General features: G+C 37.2%; 2 protein-coding genes across 2 annotated transcripts; one reads left to right on the top strand and one right to left on the bottom strand.

The window, feature by feature from the left end:
- abcb11 (ATP binding cassette subfamily B member 11) lies at positions 1-12,160 on the top strand. Its single transcript, XM_023337185.1, has 28 exons — positions 1-67; positions 370-478; positions 568-583; positions 699-747; positions 2,078-2,319; positions 2,388-2,472; positions 2,575-2,708; positions 2,800-2,971; positions 3,056-3,180; positions 3,417-3,591; positions 4,302-4,415; positions 4,501-4,611; positions 4,691-4,816; positions 4,898-5,101; positions 5,203-5,373; positions 5,452-5,641; positions 7,713-7,794; positions 7,864-7,978; positions 8,053-8,217; positions 8,354-8,458; positions 9,040-9,201; positions 9,295-9,498; positions 9,598-9,839; positions 9,924-10,080; positions 10,161-10,358; positions 10,447-10,653; positions 11,404-11,550; positions 11,704-12,160. The coding sequence occupies exons 2-28, from the start codon at positions 406-408 to the stop codon at positions 11,902-11,904; spliced, it is 3,972 nt and encodes a 1,323-aa protein (XP_023192953.1). The 5' UTR covers positions 1-67; positions 370-405; the 3' UTR covers positions 11,905-12,160.
- Positions 12,161-13,207: 1,047 nt separating this feature from the next.
- g6pc2 (glucose-6-phosphatase catalytic subunit 2) lies at positions 13,208-15,488 on the bottom strand. Its single transcript, XM_023337188.1, has 5 exons — positions 15,243-15,488; positions 15,056-15,165; positions 14,875-14,986; positions 14,674-14,795; positions 13,208-14,583 (listed from the first exon to the last, which is right to left on the bottom strand). The coding sequence occupies exons 1-5, from the start codon at positions 15,458-15,460 to the stop codon at positions 14,072-14,074; spliced, it is 1,074 nt and encodes a 357-aa protein (XP_023192956.1). The 5' UTR covers positions 15,461-15,488; the 3' UTR covers positions 13,208-14,071.
- Positions 15,489-16,917: the final 1,429 nt, after the last annotated feature.

Below are 16,917 nucleotides of genomic sequence, written 5' to 3' on the forward strand. Positions count from 1 at the left end.
CTGGCAATACGATACAAATTCTTTGCAAGAGCCTCATTGTTGCTGGTGGATTGAGGAAGACGTCCAGGTAAGGTACATTTTTACTTTTCAACTGCATAATCATCTCATTTGCTTTGCTTATTAAGGAAAAAAATATTAAATTGGTTTTCTTTTAATAGAGATAACAAATAATAGTGCTGTTAAACCACATAGAATAGTGACTTACTAAAGTACAAAATCTGTACAATGTTTCATCCATCCAACTGAAATAAGTGAAACACTATTTTTCCAGTAAAAACATTAACAATCTGAGTTTTATCTCTACATTCCTTTTTAAATGAATAAATCATGTTTCTCCGTTGATTTTTTATGTTTTTATTACTATTTCAGGTTAATACTGTCCTGAATAAGACTGTGTTGGCTAAAATGAAGAAATCTAAGCAACATGAATTATTTGATGCTGATAACACAGGCAAGAGTGCTACATGGGACAAAGATGGTAACTTCAAACTAGATTTTAATTTCCTAATTTTACCTTTCTTTTAAATCTGATAACTTTTTTTTAACTTAACACTGTCTCCTTTTCAGCAGGTACTCAGATCAGGTAAGTTTACGATAAGACACTTTTGTCATCTTTAAGATAACAAGTTTAAAGTAAATACTTATATTATTTCAAGATTTAAGTAGATTGAGAAAGACATTTGTGTTTTATTTTTCAGAGATGACAAGGAAAAGGAAAAAACACCAAGCATTGGATACTTTCAGCTGGTAGTTATTTGCTTTTGTTAAATAATTTCCTATATCTCCTGGCTTTTGATATCAGTTTCTTTGTCATAAAATTAAATAATTAAGTGTTTTAAGACACTGTAACTGTTTTTTTTCTTTTGTGTCTTGCGGTCATTGGATCCCTCTGGATACTCCGGCTTCCACTTACAGTCCAAAAATGTGACTTTTAGGTTAATTGATTACTCTAAATTGCCATTGTGTGTGAGTGTGTGCATGCATGGTTGTTTACCCTGTGTGTTTCTGTCTTACCTTGCGATGAACTGGTGACCTGTCCAGGGTGTACCCTGCCCTGAACCTAATCATTGCTTAAGATAGGTACCCGCCTCCTACACTTCTGCAAGGACTGTCAGGCATAGATAATGGACAGGGAATGTCTTTATCCCTAAACCTGGTATTAGTGTATAGTCTGTTAAATGCTTTGTCATCCTGAGCTAGGTTGGATTATGGTTCAGCGCTTTGATCAAATTGATTAGTAACAGTGCACCAGTCCCATCATGCCCCAGTTTGTCCTAGCAAAGCTTCATGAGCTTTGGTGGATTCTGGATTGTTCCTGAACTCTGTAATCACATTTGTTTCATCTGAGGGGAACAGTGTGGGTCAGATGGTTGAGGTTTTTACAGCTGGGGGTTCCAGCAGGACAATGCTCCTTAACACATAAAAGCTTGTGCACCCAATACTTGTTTGTAAAATGATTGAAATATTTTTTATAGAATTATTTCAACAAAAGGGTTGTTTAATGGCATAATTAAAATGCCAGATTGATACATATATTTGCATAATGAGTGTATGGAATGACTTGACCCCAAATCTCTTTGTCTTGCTTAACACACTACAAAAACTCTCCTAACTCAGGATGACAAAGCATTTAATGGATGCTGCTTTTATTTTGAAACATAACATCAATATGATGACACTGTGAAATGTCTGCTTAAACATATATCAGTGTATGGTACAGAATGTGCACTCAGTACTAGTCTGGGGTCTGTTTAAGTTTTCAGGTCCTGAAAGAACCCAGGTTGCTTTCAGCTCATCTACATTGTTGGCTCTGATGTCCTTCATCTTTGCTTTAAAATTTTAATTGACTATATTTGAGGTTCAGGTCAGTTTTCTGGCCAGTCAAGCACAATGGTCATTTAACCTGATATTGGTAGTTTTTGCCATGGGAAGGTGCCAAGTTATACTGGAAAGTAATATTAGCATGTCCATTAAATATATGTTTTATTCCCATTATTGTATAAAGAAAGGCACTTGTATATATATTTCTTAAAGACAACCATTTATGACAGAAACTCAGCATTTTCTCTACTTAAAGTTCCGATTTGCCACCTGGAGAGACACGCTGATGATGGTGGTGGGCAGCCTGTGTGCCTTGATCCATGGGTCAGCTTCGCCTCTCATGCTCCTGGTGTACAGCATGATGACCAACACTTTTGTGACTTATGAGCTGGAGGTCCAAGAGCTCAAAGATCCAAACAAGGAGTGCATAAACAACACCATTCATTGGACCAATGGCTCCATTTATGAAACAACTGATAATACCACGGTTTCTTGTGGGTAAGTCAGGAGTGTACTGCTGAGGTGATTAATTGTTGATTGTTGCTTTCACTTCTTTGTCTTCACAGGGTGGATATTGAAGCACAGATGACCATGTTTGCATATTATTACATTGGCATCGGGTTAGGTGTTCTGATTGTTAGCTATTTTCAGGTTTGTTTAAACATTTGCCTTTAATTTGAAATTCTTCTGAGCAGAAATGCATTATAGATGAAAAAATAAAAATAAATAAACAACTTTGTCTTTGTGCTTTAGATTGTCTTCTGGGTGTCAGCAGCTGCAAGACAAACTCAGAAAATCAGAAAAACTTATTTCAGGAAAGTTATGCAAATGGAAATTGGATGGTTTGACTGCAACTCTGTTGGGGAACTGAACACAAGGATTTCTGAGTAAGTCTTCAGGTAAAAAAAACTGTCACTGTTGCAAAAAGAATTACATCTGATACATTGCTTTTTCTTCTATCCTCTCTCCCCCTCATAGTGATATCAACAAGATCAACAATGCTATTGCCGATCAGGTGTCCATTTTCATCGAAAGGATCTCAACGTTTGTGTTTGGCTTCATGGTTGGATTCATTGGCGGGTGGAAGCTGACTTTGGTTGTCATAGCAGTCAGCCCTCTGATTGGCATAGCTGCTGGACTCATGGCCATGGTAGTAAAATGACTATGCTTTACAACCAGGAAGTAGATGACAGTTTTTAATTTTTCTGAGAGTTTGTGTCCTCTACAACTTAAGGCTGTGGCCAGACTAACCGGAAGAGAGCTGACAGCCTACGCAAAGGCAGGAGCAGTGGCAGACGAGGTCCTGTCATCCATCAGGACAGTTGCAGCTTTTGGAGGGGAGGAAAGGGAAGCTGAAAGGTAATTTTGTTAAACTGTATGAATGATAAAACATATTTTTTCCTACTGCATTTAGATACGTATTTTGTTCATCTATACTTGTACTTTAATGATTTGTTGTATTTAACAAAAATAATACATTTATCCTTTTTTGTAGGTGTCATTGGGTAAACGGTTGATTTTAATCTGTGAAGCACTTTTTTGTTGATGTTAGTGCAACATAAATGCAGTTTGATTGATTAATTGATGTGTGACAGGTATGACAGAAACCTAATTGAAGCTCAGAACTGGGGTGTAAAAAAAGGCTCAATTATAGGAGTGTTTCAAGGATACCTGTGGTGCATCATCTTTCTGTGTTATGCCTTGGCCTTTTGGTACGGGTCTAAACTAGTCATTGACACCAAGGAACTGACTCCAGGGAGCCTAATTCAGGTAAACGAAGCTAAGCACGACATATATTTTATGTTGAGTAGTTTTTTTATGTACAAAAATATTACATTTAAAATCTAATATTAAGGTTTTGTCATAAATGAGACACTGTGCATCTTTAAAAGCATTTAGGATGCTGATGTTCACATAATATTTAATCTATAAATAGAATGTACAACTACAATGAATAATAGGTGTTTTTGAAAAAACAGTACAATTTCTGGTAAAGTCACTAATTAATTCACTCATTGTTTTTTAATTGATTATTAATGTGTTTATTTTCTTATTTCACATGAAACAGCAAGTTAAATTGAACTCTTAATAAAAATTACTATAGCCACATTGCTTTTGGTTCTCCTGTTTATTTCCTTTTTATTATGAAATTAGAAACATAAAGACTGAATATATATAATTTAAAAAAGTAATTCACACAGATTGGTTTTCAAATAATTAATTTATTACACATGTCTATGCATAAATTTAATAAAACATATTTTTACATTTTCTAATGAAACACCTGGAACAATATGAAGTATTCTTGAGAGATAGAATTAGCATATTCTTTAAAAAATAATTGATTGATCTTTCACAAATATCAGAGTGAAATATGAGCTACACTAAAACATGAATGTGTCTGACAAGAACACATATTTCAGCTTCTTGTTTACCACTGTACTTCTGCTTCAATGTTTGGTTGCCCTGTTAAACGTCAGGTTTTCTTTGGAGTGCTGATGGCAGCTATGAACCTTGGCCAGGCCTCACCATGTCTGGAGGCCTTTGCTTCTGGTCGGGCAGCAGCAAAAACTATTTTTGAAACAATTGATCGGGTAATGTAACATGTTCTCAGAGGAAATAAAGTTTGGGCAGAGCTGAAACACAATGGCATAAAAGAATATGTTTCCACTTTCACAGGAACCAGAAATTAATTGTTTCTCAGATGATGGACATAAATTAGATAAAGTCAAGGGAGACTTGGAGTTCCACAACATCACCTTCTTTTATCCATCTCGACCTGACGTTAAGGTAACTCAACTCACCCGATATCTATCTTGCTCTCGCTTTGGTCTTAGCAAAACTTGTGAAATTCCAACTGCTTACTCAGATTTTAGACAACCTGAATATGCAGATCAAGGCGGGAGAAACGACTGCTTTTGTTGGTCCGAGTGGATCTGGAAAAAGCACCACAATTCAACTCATTCAAAGATTTTATGATGCAGAGGAAGGAACGGTAACAATCTACCTGCATAGCTAAAACACATATAAAACTAAAGGCTTCATAATGATCTTTTACTGTAACTCCCATTTCCAGGTGTATTTGGATGGCCATGATATTCGCACATTAAACATCCAGTGGCTTCGTTCTCTCATTGGTATTGTGGAGCAGGAGCCAGTGCTGTTTGCCACAACTATTGCTGAAAATATACGATATGGCCGGCCTGGAGTAACCACGGAAGAAATCATCCAAGCAGCAAAAGAGGCCAATGCTTATAACTTTGTTATGACTCTCCCACAGGTACAGCTCTGGGTAACAATGGAGTGTACGTGCTGGTTCTGGATTTTGCATAATTAAAAAAAACAAAACAACTAAAATGCAATTTTGGATTGATTACACAGGAGTTTGACACACTAGTGGGTGAAGGTGGAGGCCAGATGAGTGGAGGACAGAAGCAGAGGATTGCAATAGCTCGAGCTCTCATCAGAAACCCTAAGATCCTGCTGCTGGACATGGCCACATCAGCCCTAGATAATGAGAGTGAAGCTGTAGTCCAAGAAGCTCTGGATAATGTTAGTTCGCTCACAAGTACACACAAAATTCCAACATTTCAACTAGCTCTGGGGTATTACAAACACATTTTCCTGCAGGTACGTGCAGGAAGGACAACCATCTCCATAGCCCACCGTCTCTCCACAATCAGAAATGCAGATGTGATTGTCGGATTTGAACATGGACGTGCTGTGGAGAGAGGAACGCACAGCGAGTTACTAGAAAAGCAAGGTGTCTACTTCACTCTTGTGACCCTGCAGAACCAAGGTTCATCCAACACACCAAATGGTAAGACATTTGAGGGATATGACTGCAAATAAGATTAGAAAGTATCTATTTGTAAAAGTTTGTGAGGTTGTTGATCATTAAAAAGCCCCAAATTAGTATTAAAGTCTAGAACAGATTAAAAGTTTTATATAAAAAGTGCAGGTTTAAAGATTTGTTAAATTAAGGATTAGCATACTTTGGTTCATTTAAATGATTTTGTTACTATTTAATAATCCAATAAATAAATAAATATATAATAAAATATATGTAATAAAATATGATGTTTCACTTTGGCAGAGGTCTAAGACAATAATTACTGACTTGCTGTGTGTTGGGAAAAGCTGTTGAGTCTTTCAACTATTACTTAAAAAAGACTGGAATAATATAATAACAAACCATTTGAGAGTTGACACAGATGGATGCGTGTTTTGTATTTGTGTCATATTTTGTTGTGTTTTGTTTTGTTTTCAAATGCAGTAGCTGAAGGATACTGCATTTGAAAACTGTACATTAATTAATGTACAGTTAAATAATGTCATGATAGAATCTATTCAAGAACACAATTATTAAGTAATTTTTTTATGCCAACCCTAATCTAGGTTGCCTTTATGTCTAGTGTTAGCAAAACTGCAGATAACGAGAAAATATGAGAAAAATATTGTCTAATGTCTGTGAGAAAAAGGTCCAGTGAAGCTCCAGGATGGATGGACTGATGGACTGTTGGACACCAATGTTGTGAACCACAATGAACAACTGGATAATTCATTATGAAAACAGGGAGTGGGCAGGTTGCGAAAACCAAACGCAGAAAAGCAACTCTTTGGAGGTCAGGACATACAAATATGATTAAAAAAGAAGGATTGCTACAAAGTCTGTGGGTCAAAGCAGTTTTACCTTTAATTAGCACTATAATTAGTACACTGGACTGTATGTAATTGGATCTGTCTGCATGATTTGGATTGTATTGAAATACATTTGACTGATGTGAACTGATTTGAGACCAAAGAATTGAACATGAATTCAACCTCATTGTCTGTTCAGTGCCTTGAGATGACAGTAAATGTATGTAATTAGAGCTACACTAGGAAATTTGAACTGAACTGAACTGAATTTATTTCAGTTGAATAAATGGTACTATGCATACACATTGGGAGTAAATGGCAGCAGGTACAGGGCAGTGTAATGATGATAAATCCTTTCAGTGTAGGCAAGAAGTGAAACCAGCAAAACAAAACAATCAAAGCTGAAACAAAACAGACAAAGATTGCCATTGTGAATCAGCAGACTGCATAATGACTGAGCAGCAGGACTTGTCTTATCACCTTCATCATACATGTTGTCTTCCTTTTCTTTTGATGAGCCCATAAATAACCACTGATCCAGTTTTAAAGCGGGATGTAAAATATGCATTTTTGCATAGACAATGGTGAAAACATTACTCAAAAATTTTCTTTATTGCATTGTGTCCACTGTAAATGGAATTGTAAAATGCAAACACAGCATTACACACACTCATGATAAAACAAGCAGCTCTTATAGCAGACAAAGAAGCCGAAACACACCCCAGAGCCCTACCTTATGCTGAGCAGGCTGTTGGTTTTTCTGTCTTAACTTTCCCAACCTAAAACCTTCAGAGAACTGTGGATGGACCCAGACGTAGGTACACATGTGAGAGCCAAAGAATCTCACAGAACTAGATGCGCTCTTCATAAAGAGTAAACAAACCACAATGGAAAAACTCAGCTGGCACGACAGACTGTGTTGACTAATGGGAGTTGTTACATTACTTTTGTTTTAAGATCATTTTCTTTGTTTGCTTTGTGAACATGTATAGCAGGAAGTTACAAATCATGTCATCGGTAGCTATGAAAAAGAGGTAATCCGATACTCTGGGAGACTAGATATTTTGAACAGCAACTCAGGATAGTTAGCTTCCACAAACGTTATCACTGTGCTCCATCATTTTTTCAACACAAGATTAGGGGTAACAGGCAAAAATCTTCCATTAAGTACACATGCCATTCTTGTTTTTGGTTTAGGTGGCTGGAAACTTTCATAGTTGTTACAAAACTTCTTTGATTATTTGCTGCAGAAGTCATCACTGAGCCAAATGAGGATGAATTTGATCTAAAAGTGGAGAGTTTTAGACATGGAAGTTGTAGATCTACCAAAAGGTAAAACAGATTGTACACTTGAGATTAGCACTAGATTATCAACAAATAATTGATCTTCTCAATCTCAAGCAGCAGGAGCTCTGTACGTCTGCGATCTCAAAGCCAACTGTCAAATGACTTTGTCCCAGATGCATTGTCCGGAAGCTTCATGATCCCTTCAGATCTCCAGATAACACCTAAAAATGTAACCCATCCATTTGTGATTAAGAACTTGCTAAATCTATAGCTAGACTCGGTTTCATACAGATCTGTCAACAGGTGACTGAGGAAGGCCCTGAAGAGCATGAAGAGCCAGCTCCAGTTGCACGCATCCTGAAGTACAACCGACCAGAGTGGCCGTACATGCTGTTGGGATCACTGGGAGCTGCAGTCAATGGCTCTGTCAACCCCATCTATGCAGTCCTGTTCAGCCAGATTCTCGGGGTAAGAACTCCTTCCGTGATGACTGTACAATCATGGTCTTTGTTACAAGTTGAGCTGTTTGGATTGGTTATTGTAAACAGATTGTTTAGTAAAGCAGTTGTTTTATAGATTTTCTAATTCTGTGGTTGTTTTTCAGACTTTTGCCGTTCAGGATTTAAATCAGCAACGGGAAGAGATCAACGGGATCTGCATTCTGTTTTGCATTGTGGCTGTGATCAGTTTCTTTTCACAATTTCTCCAGGTTATTTCTCTTTTTCTTAAAAATTATGCAAATTGTCATAATGTGTTTAGAAAAATGTGCACACATATAGACTCTGAGCTGATGCTAGTTGTTAGAAAATTAAAATTTTGTGGATTTAATAAATTTAAATTTATAGAGTTGCAAACTCTATAAATTTAAATACAAACCCAAAAAACATAATGAAAGAGCACATGTATGCTCATTGTACAACAAATATTGCCAATAATGTTTAGGTTGGAAAATTTGAAAGTAAAAATGTGAGAAGAAATAAAATTATTCATTTTAATATTTAAGGCTCATCTAATTGCATAAAATTGGCCTTTTAATAGATACATGTTCCCTTTTGAGAGAAACTGTCCTCAAAGCAATCCATCCATCGATCCATCGATCCATCGATCCATCCATCCATCCATCCATCCATCCATCCATCCATCCATCCATCCATCCATCCAGCCATTAAACAATCTACATATATCACAAGATAAAGACATTCTTGAAACAATTCCTTAAAGTCTGCATTGAAACAGAGTAGATACAAAAAACATCAGCTTTCAAACACTGGCTCACATTTGTTTATTTAGGGTTATGCTTTTGCTAAATCTGGAGAGCTGCTGACCCGCCGCCTGAGAAAAGTGGGCTTCCAGGCCATGCTGAGACAGGAAATTGGCTGGTTTGATGATCCCAGGAACAGTCCTGGGGCTTTGACTACCAGACTGGCCACAGATGCATCCATGGTGCAAGGAGTAAGTTTTTATTTTCAGGGTTGTATTTATCTTACTTATTGGTGTGTTCTTTTGGGATGGTGATTATAGTCATTACTAAAATTATTTCTGCAGGCAACAGGTTCCCAGATTGGCATGATCGTGAACTCACTGACCAACATTGGAGCCTCTTTCATCATTGCCTTCTACTTCAGTTGGAAGTTAACATTAGTTATCATGTGCTTCCTGCCTCTTATTGGACTGTCTGGTGTGTTCCAAGCCAAAATGCTGACAGGATTTGCAAACGAAGATAAAAAATCTATGGAAGCAGCAGGTCAGGTAAGCTGCTGTTCCTTCCCAGTACCAAACCAGATCATTCATTACTGAGCTGATATTTTGCTGTGAGATTGAGAGCTACAAATAGTGTCTGTCCTACAGGTATCCAGTGAGGCTCTTGGCAACATCAGAACTATTGCAGGTTTAGCCAAAGAGCGCTCATTTGTGGAATCGTATGAGCAAAAACTGGAGCTGCCTTTTAAATCTGCCAAGAAGAGAGCCAACATCTATGGCCTATGTTTCGGTTTTGCACAGTGTGTCATCTTTATGGCATATGCTGCTTCTTTTAGATATGGAGGTTACCTGGTCAGAGTTGAAGGATTACCCTACATGCTGGTGTTTAGGTTGGTTAGACCCACGGTAATTAAAAAATATATATTTTAATATCATCCTTATGTTGATTCTGCACTCTTGCAATGTGTCCCTAGAGTGATTTCAGCCATTGTGATCAGTGGAATGGCACTGGGCAGAGCGTCCTCCTTCACTCCAGATTACGCCAAAGCCAAAATTGCTGCTGCTCAATTCTTTCAACTGTTGGACAGGGTTCCTAAAATCAGCATCAACCACACAGATGGACAGAAATGGGTCAGTGGGTTTCAAATTTGTAAATACAATTTTTGCATTTTGTGAGTGTGTATTTTAAGAAGAATCTTACCCATTTATAGGAGATATTCAAAGGAGAAATTGAGTTTCTTAATTGCAAGTTTACATATCCGACAAGACCAGACATTCAAGTGCTGAGTGGCCTGGTTGTTTCGGTGAAGCCTGGGCAGACTTTGGCTTTTGTTGGGAGCAGTGGCTGTGGGAAAAGCACCAGCGTCCAGTTACTGGAACGGTTTTATGACCCAGATGAGGGACAAGTGGTGCGTGTTGGTCAATTCACATGTAAACAGCACAAAGTACTTAAAAAAAATCTTCTGTTTGGTTAAACTGTGCTATTATTACTTACAGTTAATTGATGGTCACCCATGCCATACCGTCAATGTTCCCTTCCTGAGGTCTCAGATTGGCATAGTGTCACAGGAACCAGTTTTATTTGACTGCAGCATAGCAGAGAACATACAATACGGAGATAACACTCGAACTGTTGCCATGGAGGAGGTTGTGGAAGCTGCCAAGAAGGCCCATCTTCATGACTTTGTGATGGGTCTACCAAATGTGAGTGGAAGTGCCTCATTTTAATAATGACATTTTAAAATAACTACTGTAGTTATCATATTATTATGTTCATTTAGTGAATAAACTGAACAAAAAACTTTAGTCATGTCCTGGTTAGTTTGGTATGATGAAGACTGTAATGGTAAATCTTAATTTGAAGGTTAAAATGTTTTTTGTTTTTTTTGTCTTTTTAAGTCAGTCAGCAACTGGAAAGAGTAGTCATCTGTCAGGTGGAAAGTTAAGGGTTTGTTGACTCCAGCTTTTTGCCCTTCCACATGTTGATGTGATCCTAGGCTAAACATTTAACCCCAACTTGCCCATCAATCTGTTTATGAGGGCATGCATGTGTGCATCTTCATTAGTGAAACTTGGTGATTGGGTGTCTAGTACCAAGCAGTATGATTAGAAACATTCTGCATAAATTCATCCCATAATATTCTAATAAACTTTTTATTTGATTTAGACCTACACAATGCTTTTGGTTATATGAAAACAAATAATCCTTTCTTAAAAAAGCGAGTTGCCTATAAATTTGATTATATCATGCATAATGTTTTCTTAGGTGGCTTTATCATCTTTATTGTGATACAACATTCCTTTTAGCTTAACTTTATACTATTTTGCCTGGAGCTAAAATGTCACAAAATGTAAGAGAGTTGAAAGGGTATTTGTACCTAATGATGCATTATGGAGAACAAACGATAATCATGTTCATGTTTCATTCTCTTTACCACTTGAACACACTGGTAGAAATATGAGACTCAGGTTGGTGCCCAGGGCTCACAGCTGTCAAGGGGACAGAAGCAACGCATTGCTATCGCTAGAGCCATTGTCCGAAACCCCAAGATCCTGCTGCTAGATGAGGCGACTTCTGCTCTGGACACAGAGAGTGAACAGGTGAAATAAATAATAATAATAAACAAAACAGACATAACTACATTAACAAAAGAGATTCAACTGAACAAAGTACATTTTCTTACGTGCATTAAAAATACCTTTGCATGAAACCCCAACAGTGTTTTGTCTTGATAGAGCTTTGTTTATCTGCAGACTGTTCAGTCTGCACTGGATGAAGCAAGAAAAGGACGGACCTGCATTGTCATTGCTCACCGGCTCTCCACCATCCAGAATGCAGACATTATAGCAGTAATGTCCCAAGGAGTAGTCATCGAACAAGGCACACATGGTAAACTCATGGCTAAGAAGGGAGCATATTACAAACTGGTCACAACAGGAGCTCCGATCAGCTAATCACTTGGAGCAACAAACAGTATTAAGAATCTTTGATAAAATAAATCAGTACATCACTATGAATTCAATGATGCTGTGGTGAGTGCATATTTAAAATCAGAAGGTAATAATTTGAAATTGAGTTTTTCTGTGTGTCTAAAAAATGTGTCTAAAAAATTAATTTTTATACACTTTCATATCATTGAAAGATACAAAATAACAGCAATGCAGGACGATGTTTAGCAGGTCTAAACATACTTGCAACAAATGCTTCCGATGTGCTCCCTGCTCCAATTTCAGATATGGTGTTATTTGTCTCCTAGAGCGAAAAGCTAGTTGCAGTTTCTGTTAAAACAAAGTTAATAATTATATTGATCATTTTAGCTTTTTGAGATTAAGACTCTATTGCATACAATATTTATATGTTTATTGTTATACTATATATACATTGAGGGATTAAAAAACTACATCTCGCTATGTGTGTCTTGTTTAGCTGTAGTTGAGGTTTTAAAATAGTCTTTATATAGTAAAATCTAAACTAAAGAAAATAACACATTTAATTTTGAACTTTGAAAATCTGCAAACCACATAATAATCCAAACTTGGAAGATGTGCCTTTTTAAAAATGTTTTTTATTCCTTCTCTTTTCTTTTTCTTTAATTTAATTCCTACATACCTTTCATTACCTTTTGACCAAATCATCTTTTGGTTGTAATGCCTATACATCAATGTTTACTTCATTTTCATCAATACTATTTTAACTTTCATTGTAGTTAAGCTGTGACCACAGCTGACCTCATCTTTGTGACTGTTTTGGGCCCCCTGCTAGCCTGGATACCCTGAGACAACTTTAATTAGCACAGAGTTACAAATCACATAAAATCATTGCTATGAAGCTCAACCTTGAGCTTCATAGCAATGAAGCAGTGTTAGCAAAGTCATTCCTTAATAAGAGCTTCATGGCATCTTGTCTGGAGTTTGCCAAAAAAGAACGTGAAGAACTCTCAGACAATGAGAAACAAAATTCTCTGGTCTCATGACCCAAAAGTTTAACACTTTGGTGTGAAAGTCAGGCTCACCTTTTCACCAGGCCAATAGCATACATACAGTGAAGCATAGTGGTGACAGCGTCATGCTAGGGGAATGTTTTGCTGCAGCAGAAACTGGCAAACTAGTCAGGGTAGAGGGTAGATGAATGCAGCAATGTACACTACAGTGACATCCTGGATCCAGAAAGCTGAAGTTTTGTTTAAGCTTTGGCAAAGAGCCTTCTCTCTCAAAGTAGTTACATCATTCAGCAGTGGGCCTCAGGGGCATCCGATGCTAAGCAACCAGAGACTGTGAGAAAAGATGAAATGGGTCTCTACTCAGGAGTTTAATTAATCCATATAATCTGGTTACATCAGAGACTCTGTTCTGCATCATTACTTTTAAATTCATTAATATCTGAATTTTCCCAGAGAAACTGCTAAGAGACAAACAAGAGATTATGTAATGCACCCTGAGCAGGATGTGCACATTGACAACACAAACAGAGAGAATCATGTGAGGGATTCTGTAAATTTAACAAAGTCAAGGACTTAAAGAAGCATAAATGTTTGGTAATATGTTAAAAAGAAAAACTTTATAGTGTATTCACTTTTTAAAATTGTATTTGTATTTTTATAACCCACAGAACAAAATATTATGCTAATTATCACCAATCTGCATCTCATGTAAGAAGTGTTCATAAGAAATTTTGATTAATGAAGAGAAGGTTTTTCTTTTCATAGTTAGAAAGTTGTTTTTCAACAATTAACCAATTATTTATTTGATTCATGTTTCGAGCTAAACACAGAGACTCATAAATTGACAAACTCTCTGCTTCAAAAGTGTTTAAGTCATCATGTTGTAAGGTTGTACATACATCATTTTAATTATTGTAAATTAGATTAGCCTTCCTTTCCAAATACTGTAGATATAATACCAAGAACAAAGACATAACATAAACTTGAGAAATCTTCTCATTGTGACTGGGATCAAATGATACAAATGTATTATTTAAACTAAAAAATATAACTTTTTTTCCACATAAATTGCAGTTTCAGTGCTTCTATGTGTGCAATAACAATCAATCATCATTTTCTACAAATTATAACAAAATGCACTGAGGACAAATGTTGCAAAAAGAAAACAGTCCTTTTATTTTCTAACAGAGTTTTCTCTCATCGTCTCTGATTAACAAACAAACACAATAAGGTATTACAGCAACAACGCCAAATGGAACTGAAGCACTTTTGCAAAATGACAGTAAGTAAAACAGAGCCTCACTGTGATTTGGCATCTTGAAGAGGTCATACAGCTGCAGGATGGTGAGATTTGCAGTCATGCATAAGAGTTTAAATGCAGCATTGCAGCTGTTTTTTCCCTTACAGCTCTGAATGAACATCTCAGAGTTCACCGCAAGTCCTAGACCAAACAAGGCTCCCAGGTTCCTGCATAGTCCGGCAAAGGGTGTGGTGTCCAGATGAATCCAGTCTGGGTTTGCACACCACATTTTGGCTTTGGCGACCGACCATAAAGGATCAAAGTCCAGAAGCTTTAGGAGCAAGTAAAAACAAATAGCAAACGAGAGAAGAAAAATATTGACCAGGAGGTACCGTTTCAAGCTTGCATTATAGATCCAGGTAATGTAGTCAAAGGCTTCAGCAACAAGCATACCTAAACATTATAGAGATTAGAAAAAGATTGTCATCTCAAATGTAAAGCACATCTGATACTGTTAACATGTGACAACTGAGCAGAACGTACCAATGACGAGACCGAGAACAACTTGATGAGGGAAGTGAGTTGCAATGAAAACTCTGGAAATGCAAACACTTATCTGAATGACCCAGAAAGCTGTCCACAGAATGGACTTCAAGAGATGAAACCTGCAGAAACAAAATAATGTTAGACATTCTGATATAAAACCTGCTTCTGACTTTGTGAAAGCATCACGTAAATGTCCACCTTTGAAAGATCCAGACAGAGGAGATGCAAGAGGACCTGGTGAAGGCTAGAGCAGAAGTGACCATCACATACCACACACATGATGAGCCCATAGCGTGACCAGATGGACTGCCTGTAAAAACATAAATCATTGAAAGTGTTTTTTGAACAACATTCTGAAACTCAATACAAACCTACTTACCAGGTCCTGTTTCACATGTAATGTGAAACTGATCCAGATGTGGCTTTGAGCTGTTCTGGAACAAGTGGGTTTCGTGAACCCACCAATAAGGTCTCTGTCCATACAGAATCCTGAGTAAGAAGATGTTTGATTTTAATTTCTAAGATCACACTTTAAAGATAAAATGCCATTATCTGGGAAGACTTACCACTTGAAAATAAGATTGAACCAGTCTCCAACAACAGCCACCCATATCATCTTGGTGCCAACATTATGGCTGAGATGAAACCAGAGAGGGAAATAGACATAGAAAATATTACGAGGGTCACCCACTATTGACATGAAGCTGAGGAAGCTGTTGTATTCTCGGTAGTTGTTCTGCAGATGCTGTATTATTAGGACACCTGATGTATGAATAAAATCCATGTTTCCTTTCTTAGAGCAGCTGGTTTCTTTCCAGCACCAGTCAAAGCAGCATCATGATGCCCTACCTCTCTTTGCAACTCTTTTATATTGCAAACTGGGCATCACAAATCATTCATCAAAGCCATGGAAACAAGAAGTAAGTACAAATTGTCTGAGCTCATATGGAATATAATAATGTGTTCCCAAGTCATGAGAGGTCAGCATTTTAAGACATGTTTAAAAGACTGTGTACAAGAAGACAGTGTCATTAGGATATTTCCCAGAACATAGCTTGTACAGACGTTAAATATTAGCCACTGCAAACACCAGGAGAGAGAGAGCGCACTTCCCGTTACCTTCTGCACCACTTCAGCCTGATTAATACAGTCATTTTCAGTGACCATAGCAACAAAATGGGCTTCCCTTTAAAAACAGAGCCCATCTGGCCTCCTCTGCTGAGGTTACTGCATGGGTACAATGATTCTCAGAGGGTTTCTGCACATCAGATTATAAAGTTAGATTTTTTTAAAATCCCAGTTAAATTTGGCACTGAGTTGGAAACTTAGTATCATAAGTCAACTATATTGTAAGGACATATTTTTTCCCAATCTATTAGCCCCATGTATTGGACCTCTCAAAAAGCAATAGAATATCCATTGTTACCCCACAACCCCCTCCGTCTCCACCCCAAAATGCTTGTGTTGCCCCCAGATAAAATGACATCCTGGGTCATGAGCCATGATAAAAATAATAAAAACGCCTCACTGCTCATAGAGACAGAAAATAACTGATTTTAGTTTCTTAGAACTCCCTTCTAGACCTCAAGCAGCTTCGATAATGGCGCTCGTTACTCCTCATGGGATCTTGATGTCCACAACGAAATTCTAAATTTACTTTAATTTCAAAGAGTACTTTGAGACTCTGCCGCTTTATCCTGGAACTCTATTAATCAAACTCTCTCCAACCGACATATTCAATACATATTAAATACTTTTAAAAGATACTTGGAAATGATGGATGCTGTTAACATTATTACAAACATGTTCTCCCTGAAAACTATAGTTTTTCCTCCCACACAGCTAATTATATCAGGACACATGACTAAATCTGAACAGCTAACTTCTCCAGCAGTGACTTTTTGTGGATTATGCTCCTTGAAATAGGTGTCAAAGATGATCTGCTGGGCAACCGCCTGCCAGTTCTTCACTATCATTGGTTAGGCTGTGACACTTCAAATTTTTGCAGTAAAAATGCTTTTTTCCTTGTTGGTGCTACGTAATATTCTAATGTTATGAGAAACTGAATTTTGGGCTTTAATAGCCGGCTTTTATAATTAACAGATGTAAGTCCTTGAAATACACTCCGAGTGTAATGAATCTGGGTGAAGGTTCTCATCTCCACCACCAGGAGGAGTATGAGATCGTTGGGTTGCATGGCTTCACACTGATTTTCAACAAAAAAATTCGATAAAAATAATA

The sequence above is a fragment of the Xiphophorus maculatus genome, chromosome 7 (assembly GCF_002775205.1).
Source record: "Xiphophorus maculatus strain JP 163 A chromosome 7, X_maculatus-5.0-male, whole genome shotgun sequence".
Taxonomy (NCBI): Eukaryota; Metazoa; Chordata; class Actinopteri; order Cyprinodontiformes; family Poeciliidae; genus Xiphophorus; species Xiphophorus maculatus.

What these genes read in the sequence shown, in the direction of transcription:
- abcb11 (XM_023337185.1), top strand. Translation starts at nt 406, where the DNA reads ATGAAGAAATCTAAGCAACATGAATTATTTGATGCTGATAACACAGGC. An exon ending in TTTTTGAAACAATTGATCGG is followed by an intron (nt 4,416 to 4,500) that starts GTAATGTAACAT and finishes CCACTTTCACAG; the next exon opens with GAACCAGAAATTAATTGTTT. An exon ending in TCTTTTCACAATTTCTCCAG is followed by an intron (nt 8,459 to 9,039) that starts GTTATTTCTCTT and finishes TTGTTTATTTAG; the next exon opens with GGTTATGCTTTTGCTAAATC.
- g6pc2 (XM_023337188.1), bottom strand. Translation starts at nt 15,460, where the DNA reads ATGGATTTTATTCATACATCAGGTGTCCTAATAATACAGCATCTGCAG. An exon ending in TACATGTGAAACAGGACCTG is followed by an intron (nt 14,987 to 15,055) that starts GTAAGTAGGTTT and finishes ATGTTTTTACAG; the next exon opens with GCAGTCCATCTGGTCACGCT. An exon ending in TGTTCTCGGTCTCGTCATTG is followed by an intron (nt 14,584 to 14,673) that starts GTACGTTCTGCT and finishes TATAATGTTTAG; the next exon opens with GTATGCTTGTTGCTGAAGCC.